Below are 17,347 nucleotides of genomic sequence, written 5' to 3' on the forward strand. Positions count from 1 at the left end.
CACTTATGAGAGGACAGTGACTAGGTGTCAGATAATTTTTATATTAGTCCATCTCTACTATTTACTAGAAGTTTTTTTCTAGGACAATCCAGCACTTCTCTATAGGCTTTTATTTCTCACTTATGAATAATGTTAAAGATCTGTATATTGGGTTTTTCATAAAAGCATGTACATTAGCTCATGGAAGGTTAAAACTTCTCTAAATATTTAATTGCAAATTGACAAGTAGTAATTTATTTATAAATCTAGTAATTTTTTGTTGTAATTGTGATTCTTTTTATTTTTTCATTGATTAATGCTTTGTTAATATTTTAATTGCTGGTTATTTGTAACTTATTTTTGCTTAATTAATCTTACCAGGTTTGTAAGTTTTACTAGTCTTTTTCAAAGGGCCAACTTTTGGCTTTGATTCTATTTTGTTTTTACTACTTAATTTTGTTGTCCTCTTTTATCTCATTCGTTTTTCTTGTGAATTAATCAGCTGTTCCTATTCTAAGCTATAACTGACATTTTAAGTGGCACTTTTGCCTTAGAGTGATTATTTTGTTGTGTCCTACAAATTTTAATATTATATGTAATATTTCCATAATTTACTTCTAAGCACTGTTGAGCAATTTTGTCCCATTTTAAAAAGGAATTCGATTCCTAGATACATAACTTTTTAAAAGTTTTCACACTTTTGTACTTTGCCATGTTAATTGATTTTTGAAATGATTTCAAGGTACTGACTGCAACCATCTCAGTCTTGAAAGAATGAACTCATTTGGTTAACAATACTCAGTTTATCTTGGTGAGGAAGGAAGACATATTGGTAGATAAATAATGTATTTACATAAAGGATTATCTGTGGGTAAATGAATTCTTACAGTCTGTTAATTTGATGGCTGAGGTACTACATGTAAAGAGTAGATTTTTTTCAGATTTGATTTTTTTAAATCATAGAACATATTCAAAATATAATGACACTGGAAGAGTCAGTTCAACATGTGGTCATGACTGCTATTCAAGAGGTAAGTTATATCATGTTCTTATGAGTATAAAAATCCTAAACCAAATTATATAAAACTTTTCATACTTTATACTTTTCTTTTTATAAACTTGCTCTTTGTTGTAGGCTTACTTACCCTTAGCTAGCGGGTCTTCCTTTTCTACCCCCCAAAATATTTTAAAAGGCCTTTAAGCCCAATTTTAGTACCTTTACATTTTAAAAGCTGGTTAATAAATTAATATTGTCAAATCTCTTTAAATCAGTGGTCCTCAACCTTTCTGGCACCAGGGACCAGTTTTGTGGAAGACAAATTTTCCATACAACCGGGGTGGCGGGCGGGGGGAAGGTTTTTGGATAAAACTCTTCCACTTCAGATAATCAGGCGTTAGATTCACATAAGAAGTGTTCACAGTGGAGTTTTTGCTCCTATGAGAATCCAATCCTGCTGCTGATCTGACAGTGACAAGTCCAGGTAATAATGCTCTCTTGTCTGCCGCTCACCTCCTGTGCAGCCCAGTTTTTTTTTTTTTTTGAGATGGAGTCTCACTCTGTCGCTCTGTCGTCCAGGCTGGAGTGCAGTGGCGCGTGATCTCGGCTCACTGCAAGTTCCGCCTCTGGGGTTCACGCCATTCTCCTGCCTCAGCCTCCCAAGTAGCTGGGACTACAGGCGCCCATCACCACGCTGGGCTAATTTTTTGTATTTTTAGTAGAGACGGGGTTTCACCGTGTTAGCCAGGATGGTCTCTATCTCCTGACCTCGTGATCCACCTGCCCCAGCCTCCCAAAGTGCTGGGATTACAGGCGTGGTTACAGGCGTGAGCCGCCGTGCTCGGCCTGTGCAGCCCAGTTTTAACAGGCCACGGACTGGTACCAGTCTGTGGCCCGGGGGTTGGGGACCCTTCCTTCAAATAACTTCAACTAAGCAGGAAATGCAGGATAAACAGTCTCTGACCTGACAGGAGTTTTTCTTTTTTCTTTTTTTTTTTTCTGTCAGTTATGACAATCTTTCCTGAATTTTTCATTTATATATACCATATGCATTTTCAAAATGTTAGATCTGTGAGCAAATATAGTGGTACTTAGGTTTTAGAGCCAGGTAAGCTGGATTAAAGCTAGTCCAGTTATGTAAGTGGAGCCAGGAAGGATTCAGAATTAATGTGATACAGTGTTGATTCTTAATATTAGCCTAAAAGGCTGAGATGGAGTGCAGAGGAGACCTCAGGAAAAGCAGAGTTTGGAAGGGGCATGACTTAGAGGGAGACATCATACAAGACTTTGGTAGTCTGTACTCCCTGAGTTTGCATTGTTAGTTTGGATTCAGAGTGTCCCTGTACATAAGTAAATCTGCCTTTCATCTCAAAGAGTTATTTTACAGGATTTTTTTTTCATATAATCGTAACTTCTACTTTTAAAATGACTTCTCAAAAAGGCTGCATTTAAAAAGTATTAACTTACAATGTATACGAATCCCTTTTAAAATTATTTAATGTGTTCACTCTTCATCAGTAATATGTCTTTTAGAAATTGTATTGAAATTCTTCAGTACACAAGTATTTTGAATATATCTATGTATTTAAAGCACAGTTTACTTAGGTGTCCTCACTAATATGCTTGAATTTGTGTTATTAAGTTAAACCTCCAATAAAGTTTTTATCTGAATAGTGTTCTAAGAATCCTCAAATTAAGGCAAGGAAAAGCTAAATATAAATCATTTTACTATCCTTTCAAGAAAATATATTTTACTTCATAAACATCACATTGTTATACTTAATTTTATTATTTTAATTTCCTAGTTGATGAGTAAAGAAATATTGAGCTTTCCTCTGAATGATGCTGTTGGAGAATTGGAGCAACAGGTGAGTAATTTAGTATGGAAGAAAAATGTTGAAAGCAATGTTAGGGTTTCTTTGCCAATTACTCTCATAAGGCTTACAAAAAGAGCATATACAAGAATATTTTCTTCCATGAAATTTAGTTGATTCTTCTGCAAGATCCCAATTGAATGGAAGTGGTGTTGGTCTCCAGAGGTTTTTGTGATCATGTTGAAAGGGTTAAGTGACATTGAACATTCTTTCTGACACTTGTAATGTAGTTTGGACCATGCTGTATGGTTACACAGTGAAACAGAGGACAATTAAAAACAAACCCTGCTAAGTTTTAATTTATCTAGTAATGTAATTTTTTTCACTGTTGCTCTCCTCTTACTTGATATTGAAGAAACAGCTCAAAGGCCCTGTATTCAAGGCTCCTTTCTTTCAGGACTGTTTTATAGGGGGAAAAGACACTCTTCTCCCATTTATAATCCAATATGGGTTATAGAATAAAGGGTAAGAGGAGAGGCAAATGCATTAAGTACTTTTTCTGTTATATTTTTAGACACATGTTCTTTTATGAGTGTCACCAGTCAACTCAAGAAGTATTTCAAAAGAAAATGTTTAAAGAAATAATTTATTTAAATGTAAACTTGCCGTGTTTTTTTCTAAACTTTTTTTCTGTAATAAAACTAAACAATGCCTTCTGTAATACTTGTAAAAGTAATTTGCAGGGATTTACATAAAATTTACTTCTGTGGGACCATAGCCTTCAATGTTAATGAGGTCATGTAAATATAATTCACACAAAGACAGCAAATTAAGACTCATTTATTATTATTATTATTATTATTATTATACTTCAAGTTCTGGGTTACACATGCAGAACATGAGGTTTTGTTACATAGGTATACATGTGTCATAGTGGTTTGCTGCACTCATCAACCCGTTACTTACATTAGGTATTTCTCCTAATATTATCCCTCCCCTAGCCCCTACCCCCAACAGGCCCTGGTGTGTGATGCTCCCCTCCTTGTGCCCATGTGTTCTTATTGTTGAACTTTCACTTATGAGTGAGAACACGTGATGTTTGGTTTTCTGATCTTGCAATAGTTTGCTGAGAATGATGGTTTCCAGCTTCATCCATGTCCCTGCAAAGGACATGAACTCATCCTTTTTTATGGCTGCATAGTATTCCATGGTGTGTATGTGCCACATTTTCTTAATCCAGTTTATCTTTGATGGACATTTGGGTTGGTTCCAAGTCTTTGCTATTGTGAATAGAGCCGCAATAAACATACATGTGCATGTATCTTTATCGTAGAATGATTTATAATCCTTTGGGTATATGCCCAGTAATGGGATTGCTGGGTCAAATGGTATTTCTAGTTCTAGGTCCTTGAGGAATTGCCACACTGTCTTCCAGAATTGTTGAACTAATTTACACTCCCAACAAAAGTGTAAAAGCATTCGTATTTTTCACAACCTCTCCAGCATCTGTTGTTTCCTGACTTGTTAATGATCGCCATTCTAACTGGTGTGAGATGGTATCTCATTGTGGTTTTGATTTGCATTTCTCTAATGACCTGTGATGATGAGCATTTTTTCATATGTCTGTTGGCTGCATAAATGTCATCTTTTGAGAAGTGTCTGTTCATATCCTTTGCACATTTTTTGATGGGGTTGTTTGCTTTTTTCTTGTAAACTTGTTTAAGTTCTTTGTAGATTCTGGATATTAGTCCTTTGTCAGATGGATAGATTGCAAAAATTTTCTTCCATTCTGTAGGTTGCCTGTTCACTCTGATGATAGTTTCTTTGGCTGTGCAGAAGCTCGTTAGTTTAATTACATCCTATTTGTCAATTTTGGCTTTTGTTGCCATTGCTTTTGGGTTTTAGGCATGAAGTCCTTGCCCATACCTATGTCCTGAATGGCATTGCCCAGGTTTTCTTCTAGGATTTTTATGGTCCCACGTCTTACCTTTAAGTCTTTGATCCATCTTGAGTTGATTTTTGTATAAGGTGTAAGGAAGGGGTCCAGTTTCAGTTTTCTGCATATGGCTAGCCAGTTTTCCCAACACCATTTATTAAATAGGGAATCTTTTCCCCATTGCTTGTGTGTGTCAGGTTTATCAAAGATCAGGTGGTGGTAGATGTGTGGTGTTATTTCTGAGGCCTCTGTTCTGTTCCATTGGTCTATATATCTGTTTTGGTACCAGTACCATGTTGTTTTTGTTACTGTAGCCTTGTAGTAAAATTTGAAGTCAGGTAACGTGATGCCTCCTGCTTTGTTCTTCTTGCCCACAATTGTCTTGGCTATGTGGGCTCTTTTTGGTTCCATATGAAGTTTAAAGTAGTCATTTCCAGTTCCATGAAGAAAGTCAGTGGTAGCTTGATGCGGATAGCATTGAATCTATAAATTACTTTGGGCAGTAAGGCCATTTTCATGGTATTGATTCTTCCTATCCATGAGCATGGAATGTTTTTCCATTTGTTTGTGTCCTCTCTTATTTCTTTGAGCAGTAGTTTGTAGTTATCCTTGAAGAGGTTCTTCACATTCCTTGTAAGTTGTATTCCTAGTATTTTATTCTCTTAGTAGCAATTGTGAATGGGAGTTCACTCATGATTTGGCTCTCTGTTTGTCTGTTATTGGTGTATAGGAATGCTTGTGATTTTTGCACATTGATTTTGTATCCTGAGACTTTGCTGAAGTTGCTTATCAGCTTAAGGAGATTTTGGGCTGGTATGATGGGGTTTTCTAAATATACAATCATGCAAACAGGGACAATTTGACTTCCTCTCTTCCTATTTGAATACCCTTTATTACTTTCTCTTGCCTGATTGCCCTGGCCAGAACTTCCAATACTATGATGAATAGGAGTGGTGAGAGAGGGTATCTTTGTCTTGTGCCGGTTTTCAAAGGGAATGCTTCCAGGTTTTGCTCATTCAGTATGATATTGGCTGTGGGTTTGTCATAAATAGCTCTTAATGTTTAGATATGTTCCACTGATACCTAGTTTTTTGAGAGTTTTTAGCATGAAAGGCTGTTGAATTTTGTTAAAGGACTTTTCTGCATCTATTGAGATAATCATGTGGTTTTTGTCATTGGTTCTGTTTATGTGATGGATTATGTTTATTGATTTGTGTGTGTTGAACCAGCCTTGCATCCCAGGGATGAAGCCGACTTGGTCGTGGTGGATAAGCTTTTTGATGTGCTGCTGGATTCGGTTTGCCAGTATTTTGTTGAGGATTTTCACATCAATGTTCATCAGGGACATTGGCCTAAAATTCTCTTTTTTTGTTGTAAGACTCATTTGTTAATAGGTAAATTTAAAAAATAATTTCCCATATCAGTGTATATGTGTGTTGTGAGAAGAGTATATTTTTTCTATTTTTCTATATTTGTGTCAAAACACGATTTACTAAGATTTAGGACATTTTGTATTTCAGCTTAAAAAAGCCTTGGAAGAACTTCAGGAAGCACTAGCAGAAAAAGAAGAGCTGAGGCAAAGATGTGAAGAATTGGATATGCAGGTACGGGAAAAAACCCTGAGCTGAGAAAAACTTCCTCTTTAAGTTTACAGAAGTTTTTTATTGTAATTAATTAGTTGGCACTATGTTTTATAGATTAGGTTTCACTTTATGGAGGGAACATTAAAAGGATTTCTTATAGGCTTGAATATTCAAGCATGAATTTCATAAATACTTTGATAGTTGAAATTTGCTGGCTTAACTTTCTTTGAGAAAATCACTCTACTAATTGTAGAATTTCAACTATTTAGATAAGGACTCTTTTCATTTTTGTAAAATGGGAAAATTAAAGTTTCTACTTCATATTGTATATGTGAATATTAAATAGAGGTAATTTATTAAAGTATTAAGTGGTGCCTGACACTTCCCCTACCAATACATTCAAGTACATGTTCATATATATGTATGTAGTCTCTTACGGCAAGTTTTTGCTAACATGTATGTATATATGAACATGTGTGTTTATAATCTTATATGCACATGTATGTTAAAACGAACTTGGCATGAGCAAGAATAGTTAATGGTTAAGAGGTCAGATTGTCAAACCAGGCTACCTACATTCAGCACCTGGTCATATTACTAGCTGGTTATTTGCTGCAGGCACATTACTTAATTATTCTGTACTTCAGTTTTTTCTTTTGAGAAATGGAGTGATGATAGCATATATCTCCCAGAGTCGTCGTGAGCGTTAAATGAGTTCATATATGTAGCACTTAGAGCCTGGCACAGAAGTGCTATGTATATTGTTTGCATATGATGTTACTATTACATCAAAATACAAATGTGCATATTATGCAATAAGTCTAGAAAAAGGTGTATAGAAGGTTAAGTGTACCTTCGTAATATGCTGTATGTAAATGGCATTTTTTTGTTTAAATAATGAGCTAAATTTGTAGTTGATTCTCTGAAAAGTGTAAGGGCAAGGAGCGAAGGTGTGGTAGTATTATCCTTGCTAAAGGAAGTAAATATCTAAAATGACAGGGCTGGATAATGCTTCTAACCCTCAAGCATTTGCAAATAAGGAAAAGGAAAAGACTTGGTTAGGGTGACTAGTCACTTAGTGCAGTGGGAGCACTGGAATTCAGGTCTTCTAAATTCATCTGTAGAAACCAGTCCTCTGTATTTGAATGAAGTAAGTGTCTCAAGTAGGGGAAATTTAATCTATTCTCCTTCACACCTTTCCTAACTGCACATTGTAACATACACCTTCAAACACATGCAAAGTACCTGAAATGTGTTAATTTTAAATAGGATCATATTCACCCTGTAAAATACTTCATAGGAAGATTGAGCCATTCAGATATTACCATTCTCTCGTAGGATCTAAGTACAGTCTTCTGAGAAATTATTATTCAATAAAGAACACAAAATTCCACATTTAAAGATTTATGTGTTTGTAACAAATAATGAAGGGTATATGATCTGCTTTTAGGTGAAAAGTGCAGAAATCCCAAACAGAGAGAGACAGAGGCAGGTGCAGATGGAACTTATCACCGTGAGAGCTTGCTGAAGGAGATGCCTGACCAGCGCTCTGAGTCATGGTTCTAGGGTGGGAACAAGGAATGTGCCTGTCTGGCACCCTCCTTACTCATGTCTGTGCCAGAAATGCCTCTGGAGCTACACTGAAGCATATGGATAGGAGCAAGATTGGTTATTCACCAGGTGTTCAAAACTAAAATTTGCCCTTGGTCTTATTCTGTTTTAGGGGAGTCCTACCCAGTTTTGATGACTGAGGGTGTTGTTTTTCCTCTGTCAGTCATTTTTTGACAGCTCCTACACTCAAGCTAGAATGAGATATTTTCTTCTTTGTGCCCTACCCTTACCCTATAGTGTACTTCTGTCAAAGCACCTTCAACATCTTTTACATAATTGTTTATATTTCTACTGTAAGGGTCTTAAGGGCAGAAACTCTTTATTCTTTTTTGTATCTGAATCACTTCGAATTATTATGCATGGCAGGTAATAGTAGTCATTAAACAGTTTACATAATAGGCATGGGTGCATGCATTGAATTTAGGAACAGAAAGTTATTTCTTTATATTGTCTGCCCAGGAACAGTTTCCCAGACTTTGTATTTCTCATTTAGAAGACAGTAACTTGCCTATATACTATGTTCAGGGCAATCATTTGATGTTAATTTCCTATTCTTTGTGTCAACGTGTAGTCATATTTACATAACTGGATTGAATTACATGTTTTGAAAATATGGATAGCAAACTTGTTCAGTAATACATTGGAAATCAGAAAAGGTTAATCAATGGTTTTTCAAACTAATTCTTAATCATATGTAAAACTTCTGGCCTTATGAAAAGACACAGCCTTAGCTATGCATTTTTAAAGATGTTTTTAAATGGAAAAGAAGTAGAACCAGGAGAGAAAATCACGCATGTTTTAAAAATATGAGTAAAAAAAGTTGCTCCAGGTATTGATATTGATGTGGTTCTATACTAAGATGTTTTTATTCATTTTAAATCATAAGCAAACAGTTTAAATGTGCAAATGGAAACAGCTTAGCTTTTTGTTATTGATTCATTAACCAAATGTGCTTATTTCTTGAATATGTGATGTGTGACTGACAATTGTGTACTCTAAACCTATCATGATAACTTTGAACATACGTGTGTATATTTTGGCTTAGTAGGTGACATCATTCTATAAATTAGTTTATACCTAAAAGGGGAGACAAATTAATTTTTTGAAGTTTCATTTGTGCATCCAATTTTAGAGACTTGAAAACATTTTCTTCCCCAAACAAAGGCAGGCATAGCATTTTAAAGATATACTTACTCTATTTTCTCCATATGTGTATTGATTTGATTTCTTTTGTTTGACTTAAACGTCCTAGACTCTGAATTCCACATTCAGAAGGATCCTTAGAACTCATCTAATATGACAGACCAAGCTATTTAATGGCTTAGTCAGATCTAGAATCTGAACTCTAGACTCTAATAAGAGTTTTTATTTGTTTTTTCTACTGGTGCTTATGTGTGTGTATTTGTTTCTTAGGTGACTACACTTCAAGATGAAAAGAATTCTCTGGTTTCTGAAAATGAGATGATGAATGAAAAACTTGACCAGTTGGATGGCTCTTTTGATGATCCAAACACAGTGGTTGCAAAAAAGTATTTTCATGCACAGTTACAACTAGAACAATTACAGGAAGAAAACTTCAGGTAGCATTTTTAATGGAAATCATTTTATGGAGTTCTGTCTATTATATTAGTAGCAAAAAGTCACAGTATTAACAACTAATTACTAAGCTTTGTTAAGCATCTTTAGGATACTGATTAAGCTCCTGAAAATACCAAATGGTATAAGTGGTTCCTGCTCTCACAGGGCTAAGATTCAGTTAGGAAGTGGGAGATACACATAAAAACAAAACTATTTAAATACGTGTTAAGGACCAAATCAAGGCCACAGGAAAGCCAATAGGAGTTCAAGGGAGTGATTGCTGAAACCTAGGGAGAATTGGAAGTTTCCCAAATAGGATAGGTAACCCTGTAATAAATGGAAAAAATGTAAATCATAAGCCAAGTAGATGCTTTTCATTTTAACTTGTATATTCTTTAACAAAGTCATGTATTCTTACCTTTAATAAAGATTGATTATCTTTTGTGTGTTTACCACTGAGCCTTGAACTAGAAGACCTTGAGGACAGGCACTTTAATTGTACTATACATTTTTTGTTACTTAATTTGGATATAACTTCAAACTCACAAAACAAGTTATAAGAATACTACAAGGAACTTCTTTACACCTTTTACTCAGGTTCAACATTTATTTTCCAGTTTTCTCCATTTGCTTTAGCAGTCTCTGTATATAGTCATATAATTTGCATATTTTTATCTGGACCGTTTGAGAGAAAGTTGGACACATGTCTCTTTACCCCTTTATATTTCAGTGCATACTTCCTAAGAATGAGAACATTCTCTTATAAGCCACGTTATTTTCACATTATTGTGAAAAATGATATAACCATTAAAATTGGGATCTTTTTCTGGACTCTCATTTCATTTCTGTTAGTAAATTTATGCCTATATGACACTATATTAATTACTGTGTTTACAGTATGACTTTTGAGATCTGGTAGTGTAAGTATTCCAATTTTGTTCTTTCTTTTCAAAATTTGTTTTGGCTATTCTGAGTCTTTAGCATTTTCCCATAAAATTGAGAATCAGCTAGTCAGTTTCTATTAAAAACCTTTTCAGGATTATGATTTGGGTTGTATAATTGGTATCTTATACAAAGTTCCTATCTATGAATGTGGTCTCATTTATTTAAGTATTTATTTTCACTCCGCAGTGCTGCTTGGGTATAATTTTATACCCAAGTATTTTATGTTTTTGATGCTATTGTAAATGCAAATTCAGAATTATTGTGAAAATTTGCTGCTAATCTGTAGATAGATGTAAAATTATATATTGAAACTTTGATCTTACATCTTGAAACTTGTATCTTAAATATATTGAAACATTTATATCTTGCAGAGTTTCTAAATTCACTTATTGAGCTGGTAATTTGTTTGGATTTTAAAAAGTCCATTCCTGCTGCTTTAACAAAATACCTTAGACAGGGTAATTTGCGAACAATGGAAATCTACCACTCACAGTTCTGAAGACTGGGAACTCCAAAATCAAGGCACCAGCAGATTCAGTGTCTGTTTGAGGGATCCAAGATGGTTTCTTCTTGCTGAATCCTTAGGTTCCTTTAACCTCTTTCATAAGAGCACTAATCATATTAATGGGGACAGAGCCCTCATAACTTAATCACTTCCCCAAAAGCCCCACCTCTTAATACCACCACAGTGGGGATTAGGTTTTAACATGAATTTTAGAAGAACACAGACTATGGAATCTATAGTCATTTAATCTATTAATAGAACTTTACATCTTCCTTTCATTATTTCTGTCTTGTATTTATTTTGCTTGCCTTATTGCAAGAGCAGCCATCATTGCTTTTTTCTGGTCTTAGAAGGATCATATGCAATTAGGATCCATCAACTATGGTGTTAACTGTAGAGTTTTTCAATGTGCTTTTTGCCAGATTGAGGAAATTCCCCTTGTTTCCACTTTGCTAAAAGGTTTTTGTTTTTTGTTTTTGTTTTTTCAATCATGATTGGGTGTTGATTTTTGTCTGATGATTTTTCTGCATCTTGAAAAGATGGTGTAGTTTTTCTTTTTCATTCTTTTAATATATTGATTGATTTTTGAATGTTAAAAACCTACATTCTGGAGATAAACCACTTTGTTCGTATTTTATTCTATATATGACTAGATTCAGTTAATAATTTAAAATAATTTTTATAACTGTCTTTATAATAGATACTGGTCTGACTTTTGTCTCTTGTAATGTCTTGTTCAGGATTTGTTATCAGACTTCTACGTCTTATAGAATAACTGAGGCATATTCTCTCTTCTTCTATTTTATGAGTTTATGTAAAAATGTTATTTCTTTCTGAAATTTTGATACAGTTTATCAGTAACACAATTTGGACCTATGGTTTTCTTTGTGAGTGGATTTTTGCTGACAAATTTAATTTCTTTAATGGTCATAGGGCTTTTCAGATTTCCTATTTCATCTTGTGTCAGTTTGGTAAGTTGTATTTTTTAGTGTATGTGTTTATTTAAGTTGTTGAACTTATTGACATGAAGTTGTTCATAATATTCTCTTCTTATCCTTAAAATTCAGTGTATATGTTTATTTAAGTTATTGAATTTATCGACATGAAGTTGTTCATAATATTCTCTTTTTATCCTTATAATGACTGTGGCAGATATGATGATACATACTCTTTTACATTCCTGATATTGCTTGGGTTTTCATTTTTCTTGATCACTCTTGCTAGAGGTTCATCAGTTTTCTTAATATTTCAAACATCCTTTATTGGCTTCCTATATTATTGGTTTTAGATTTCTTTCTTTATACTTTCTTTGGATTTATGTTTCTCTTCTTTCTCTAGCCTCTTAAAGTTGAAACTTAGATCATTGATTTTAAGCCTTTCTTTCTTTCTAACATAAACCTTTAAAACTGAGAGGCACTGGTTTAGTGTTGTCCCCCAAATTTGATTGCTTGTCTTTTTGTTATGGTTTAGTTTGAAACATTTTCTAAATTCCAATGTGATTTTTTTTCTTGACTTGTGGGTTATTTAGGAATGTGTTGTTTAATTTACAAAGATTTAAAGCTTTTCTAGACTTCTTATTGCGACTGATTTCTAATTTAATTAACCTTTATTATTAGAGAATATGTTCCATGATATTTCAGTCTTTTGGCATTTATTGATACATGTTTTATTCATCATCAAATATTTTATTGTGTTGAGTGTTATATATGCATTTGCATATATAGTCATGCAAGTTATATAATTATGTAATTATAACAAATCATAGAAGTTATAAATACTTACTTTTTTTATTTGTTCAAGGCTTGAAGCTGCAAAAGATGATTACCGTGTTCACTGTGAAGAACTTGAAAAGCAGCTAATCGAATTCCAGCATAGGAATGATGAACTAACTAGTCTTGCGGAAGAAACAAGAGCCCTGAAAGATGAAATAGATGTTCTTAGGTATGACATGTCTTAAAAAGTATTATGCCATTTCTGAGCTATTTAGTCAATTCAAGTATTTCATATTTTAATCAGGGATTCATAGGATTATTCCTGTATGTCAAGTATTGATCAGTTTTTAATCCAGGCTGATCGTTTTAACTTCTTTTATGTTTGTTGTTTGGGCTTGCAGTTCATGGATAATACTCAATTCTTCTGAAGACATTTTCACATTAGAACCCATAAATCCAAAATGAGACCTTTAATTAAAATTTTGTAAACGGAGTACTTATAGATATGTTTAACTTGACTTGCTTGTACCTATCATATTTTGTGAAATTTTTGTGTAAGGAAATGTATTCTCAATCCATATTTTGACATTTAATAAACTATAGATCAAATATAGGCAAGAATCCTAACTTTCTTTTAGAGAGGATTGTCATTTGGCAATATAAAGTTTATATTTACTTTTTTCTTATGAAATGTTACTCAGTGAACAGTCTGTCCACGTGATCTTTATTTTTTTTGTTAATTTTTCTTAATTATTTTTTGTAGTTCCTAATACTCATTTGAAACAAAATTTGTATAACCATTAATTTGGACCTGCTTGTGATAGTGAAGTGATTTGGTTTATTTGTTTGTTTATTTATATATTTAAGTCAGGTAAGCACAGCTCCAAAGGGAAGTGCTTTGCCTGACAAGTTTATAAATTTAGTCAGCTTCCTAAATACAGTAAGTCAAATACTTAGAAGGAAACTATGCTGAATGTTATACACAAAGGAAGGTTGGCCTGTAAGCTGCAGAGCAGCTGAATTGTTTAATTTTATGTACAAAATTATTATTTTTATTCATTATGCTAATATATGAAATAGTTTGATAATTTAGTGTGTCAGGTGTGAAGCATTTTTATTTTGATGGCTTTATACCAAAGAGGTTGAACTTTAAATGGATTTAGGCTGGAGTCTGTTTCCAAAGTTCTCAATGTTTACAGTTTCCTCTTCTCACTCACTCTCATTTACTTTTCTTTTTTCTTTTTTGTGATAGTTTGGAAGATTCATTTTACAGCCAGAGTAAAATTATGAGTATATACTAGTTTATATACAGTAATGCTTAGTCTTTATTGTTATAGGGCTACCTCTGATAAAGCAAATAAACTGGAGTCAACAGTTGAGATATATCGTCAGAAGCTACAAGATCTGAATGACCTTCGCAAACAGGTGAAAACTTTACAGGAAACCAACATGATGTATATGCATAATACAGTCAGTTTAGAAGAAGAATTAAAAAAAGCAAATGCAGCACGTACACAATTAGAAACATACAAAAGGCAGGTAAGAAACATCTTAATTTTTAATTGATAGAATTGTAAGAGTTTGTTATTCCTTTTGATTTCTTAAGAATGGTAAAGAAATTGAGAAGCATTCCATGTAATAAACTATGAATTTACTCTGATGAATTTCTTTCTTTAATTTTAATTCAAGGATTGATAATTGAGTTTGAGTTATCTGGGTCTTTTACCTTTTTACTACCTTCTGAAATTATTTTTTCTTTTGAGATTTTATTGTTTATTAGCATTTCTGGTAAGCAGGATTAATGCATTAGAGAATGGAGCTGTAACCTGAAATATTCTGTTTTGCTGTTTACTAAATAACATTAGGAGGCTGACTTTTAATTTTTTTGGCTAAACTATTTGATTATTTTTAATTTTATGTTAATTCTTGTCTATGTGTTATTTTCCACAAGTATTTAGAATTAGACTGCGATTTTAGTATAGATATTTTATTCCTAATCAGTTTTTCATTTACTCAATTCTGAAAGACTGTTGAGATTTATGCACTTATATACTTTTAAGGACTCTTTTTCCTTTTGTTTCTGACATTAGGTTCAAGATCTTCACGTTAAACTTTCCTCTGAATCCAAAAGGGCAGACACACTAGCGTTTGAAATGAAACGGCTTGAAGAAAAACACGAAGCTTTACTTAAAGAGAAAGAGGTAAACAAAGATATAATTGATAAGGAATATTTCATTGTTCTTTTAGTTTTGTAATGCCCTTGCTGTTTCTATAATGGTGGTGATGTCTACCAGTTCTGTCTTCCTCCAAATTGAATTTTTTGACATAGAAGTGTCTTGTAAAAATGACTTACATCTTCATTCAGTTTTTAAAGTTTTCTTCACAATGGTAGATGAAATGATAGAGCCAAGGTCATAAGTCTCAATGAATATTTTCTGATTCTAGTCTGTCAGTTGCTTGGGATCAAGGACCATAGATAATAATTTTGTGTTGGCTTTATTAAGATTTAATTGACATATCATAAATGTCACCTAAGGTATACAAGTCAGTGGTTTTTAGTATATTCACAGAGTTGTATTACCATCATCATAATCATACTTTAGAACACTGCCATCACTCTAAAAAGAAACCTCATGTCGGTCACCATTTACCCTGCACTCTAATCCTCTCATCCCTACTCTTAGCAACTGTTAATCTACTTGCTGTCTACAGATTTTCCTAGTCCTTCTAGAATATGTAATCATACACTTGGTGATTTTTGTGACTGACTCTTGCAAGGTTCATCTGTGTTGTAGCATGTATCAGTGCTTTATCCTTTTTATTGCTGAATAATGCCCCATTGTATGGATATACGGCATTTTGTTTATCCATTCACGCGTTTATGAACATTTGGGTTGTTTTTGATTTTTGGCTGTTATGAATAATGCTGCTATGAATGTTTATGTGCAAATTTTTATTTAGATATATTTTCATTTTTCTTGAGTGTATAGGCAGAAATGGTATTGATGGGTCATACGGTAACCATGCTTAACTTCACATCTTTATCAACACTTATTATCTTTTTGATTTTAGCTATCCTAGTGGATATAAAATGGCATGTCGTTGTGTTTTTGATTTGCATTTCTCTACTGACTAATGTCGTTGAGCATCTTTTTTGTACTTATTAGCCATTTGTATATTTTCCTTGGAAAAATGCCTCTTCAAATCCTTTCCCCATGTTTTACTTAGGTTATATGCTTTTTAATTATTGAGTTGGAATAGTTTTTTATATATTCTAGATACAAGTTCCTTGTCAGGTATATGATTCGCAATTTTTTTTCTATTCTATGTGTTGTCATCCCACTTTCTTGATGATATAGTTTGCAGCACCAAGTATTACATTTTGATGAGATATGAGTTGTTTTTCCTTTTGTTGCTTGTCCTTTTTGGGTGATGTTTGTAAAAAAAAAACATTGTGTAACCTAAGGTACAAGAATTTATCCTGTGTTTTTCATTTAAACAGTTTTATGGTTTTAGCCCTTATATTTAGTCTGTGATCCATTTTGTATATGGTGTGAGGTAGGCATCTGGCTTTATTCTTTTGTGTGTTGATATCCAGTTGTCCCAGTACCACCAGTTGATAAAACTATTCTTACTACATCGAATTGCTTTGGTATTCTTGTTAAAAATCACTTGGCCATCATACGTTAATAGTGTATACATGTCATTATACATTAATGAAAATTCATAGGGTGTATAACAAAAAGAGTAAACCACAGTATAAATCATGGACTTTAGTTAATAACAGTGTATCAACATTGGCTCATCAATTCTAACATATTACCACACAAATGCAAGATAGTAATAATAGGGGAGACCAGAGTGAGAAGAGGGTAAGAGGAATATAAAGGAACTCTGTATTTAATTTTTCCAAAAACCTAAAACTGCTTAGAAAATAACTTCTATTAATTAAAAAGGTTTAAAAGATCATGTGATCATAAATGTAAGGGTTTATTTGTGGTCTTTTAATGGTTTATTATTGGTCTTTATGTCTAATCTTATGCTACTACCACACTCATATATTGATTATTGATTACTGTAGTTTTGTAGTTATGTTTTGAAATTGGAAAGGGTGAGTTTTCAAACTTTATTCTTCTTCAGGCTGTTTTTGTTATTCTGACTCCCAAGCATTTTCATGTGAATCTTAAAATCAGCTTGTCAACTCTGGCAAAAAAAAAAAAAGGGCAGCTGAGATTTTTATAAGAACTTCTTGATCTGTAGATTAATTTAGAAATGTTGCCACTTAACAGTATTAATTTTCTGATCCATGAATGTGGGATATCATTTCATTTATTTAGATCTTAAGTGTCCTTCAACAATGTTTTATAGTTTTCAATGTGCAAGACTGGCACCTTTTAAACATGTATTCCTAAGTGTTTCATTGTTTTTGTTGTTATTTTAAATAAAATTATTTTATCAAGATCATTTTTGGATTTGTTTACTGCTAATATATAGAAATTTAATGGAGTTTTGTGCATTGATCATGAATCTTCCAGACTTGTTGAATTTGTTTACTGGTTATAGTTTTTAGGTAAGTTTCTCAGGATTTTCTATATATAAGATTAGGACATCTGCAAATAGAATTGGTTTTACTTCTTCATTTGCAATCCTGATACTTTTTATTTTTCTTGCTAAATTGTACTGGCTA

The 17,347-nt window shown here is 33.2% G+C and overlaps 2 protein-coding genes across 4 annotated transcripts in view; one reads left to right on the plus strand and one right to left on the minus strand.

Annotated features, from left to right (window-relative positions):
* HOOK1 (hook microtubule tethering protein 1) overlaps positions 1-17,347 on the plus strand; it is a 68,998-nt gene that overhangs the window by 21,029 nt on the left and 30,622 nt on the right. For all 3 annotated transcript variants that reach the window (XM_050804024.1, XM_050804019.1, XM_050804036.1), the window contains 7 exons: positions 943-1,010; positions 2,782-2,844; positions 6,247-6,330; positions 9,334-9,500; positions 12,749-12,889; positions 13,998-14,199; positions 14,751-14,861. In XM_050804024.1, the coding sequence (XP_050659981.1) occupies positions 943-1,010; positions 2,782-2,844; positions 6,247-6,330; positions 9,334-9,500; positions 12,749-12,889; positions 13,998-14,199; positions 14,751-14,861 (836 nt within the window). The remainder of the gene's footprint in view (positions 1-942; positions 1,011-2,781; positions 2,845-6,246; positions 6,331-9,333; positions 9,501-12,748; positions 12,890-13,997; positions 14,200-14,750; positions 14,862-17,347) is intronic.
* The window catches only part of LOC126962825 (mitochondrial import receptor subunit TOM22 homolog), a 448,771-nt gene that overhangs the window by 6,650 nt on the left and 424,774 nt on the right, over positions 1-17,347 (minus strand). The window lies entirely within an intron of this gene.

This window comes from Macaca thibetana, chromosome 1 (genome assembly GCF_024542745.1).
Source record: "Macaca thibetana thibetana isolate TM-01 chromosome 1, ASM2454274v1, whole genome shotgun sequence".
In the NCBI taxonomy this organism is placed as follows: Eukaryota; Metazoa; Chordata; class Mammalia; order Primates; family Cercopithecidae; genus Macaca; species Macaca thibetana.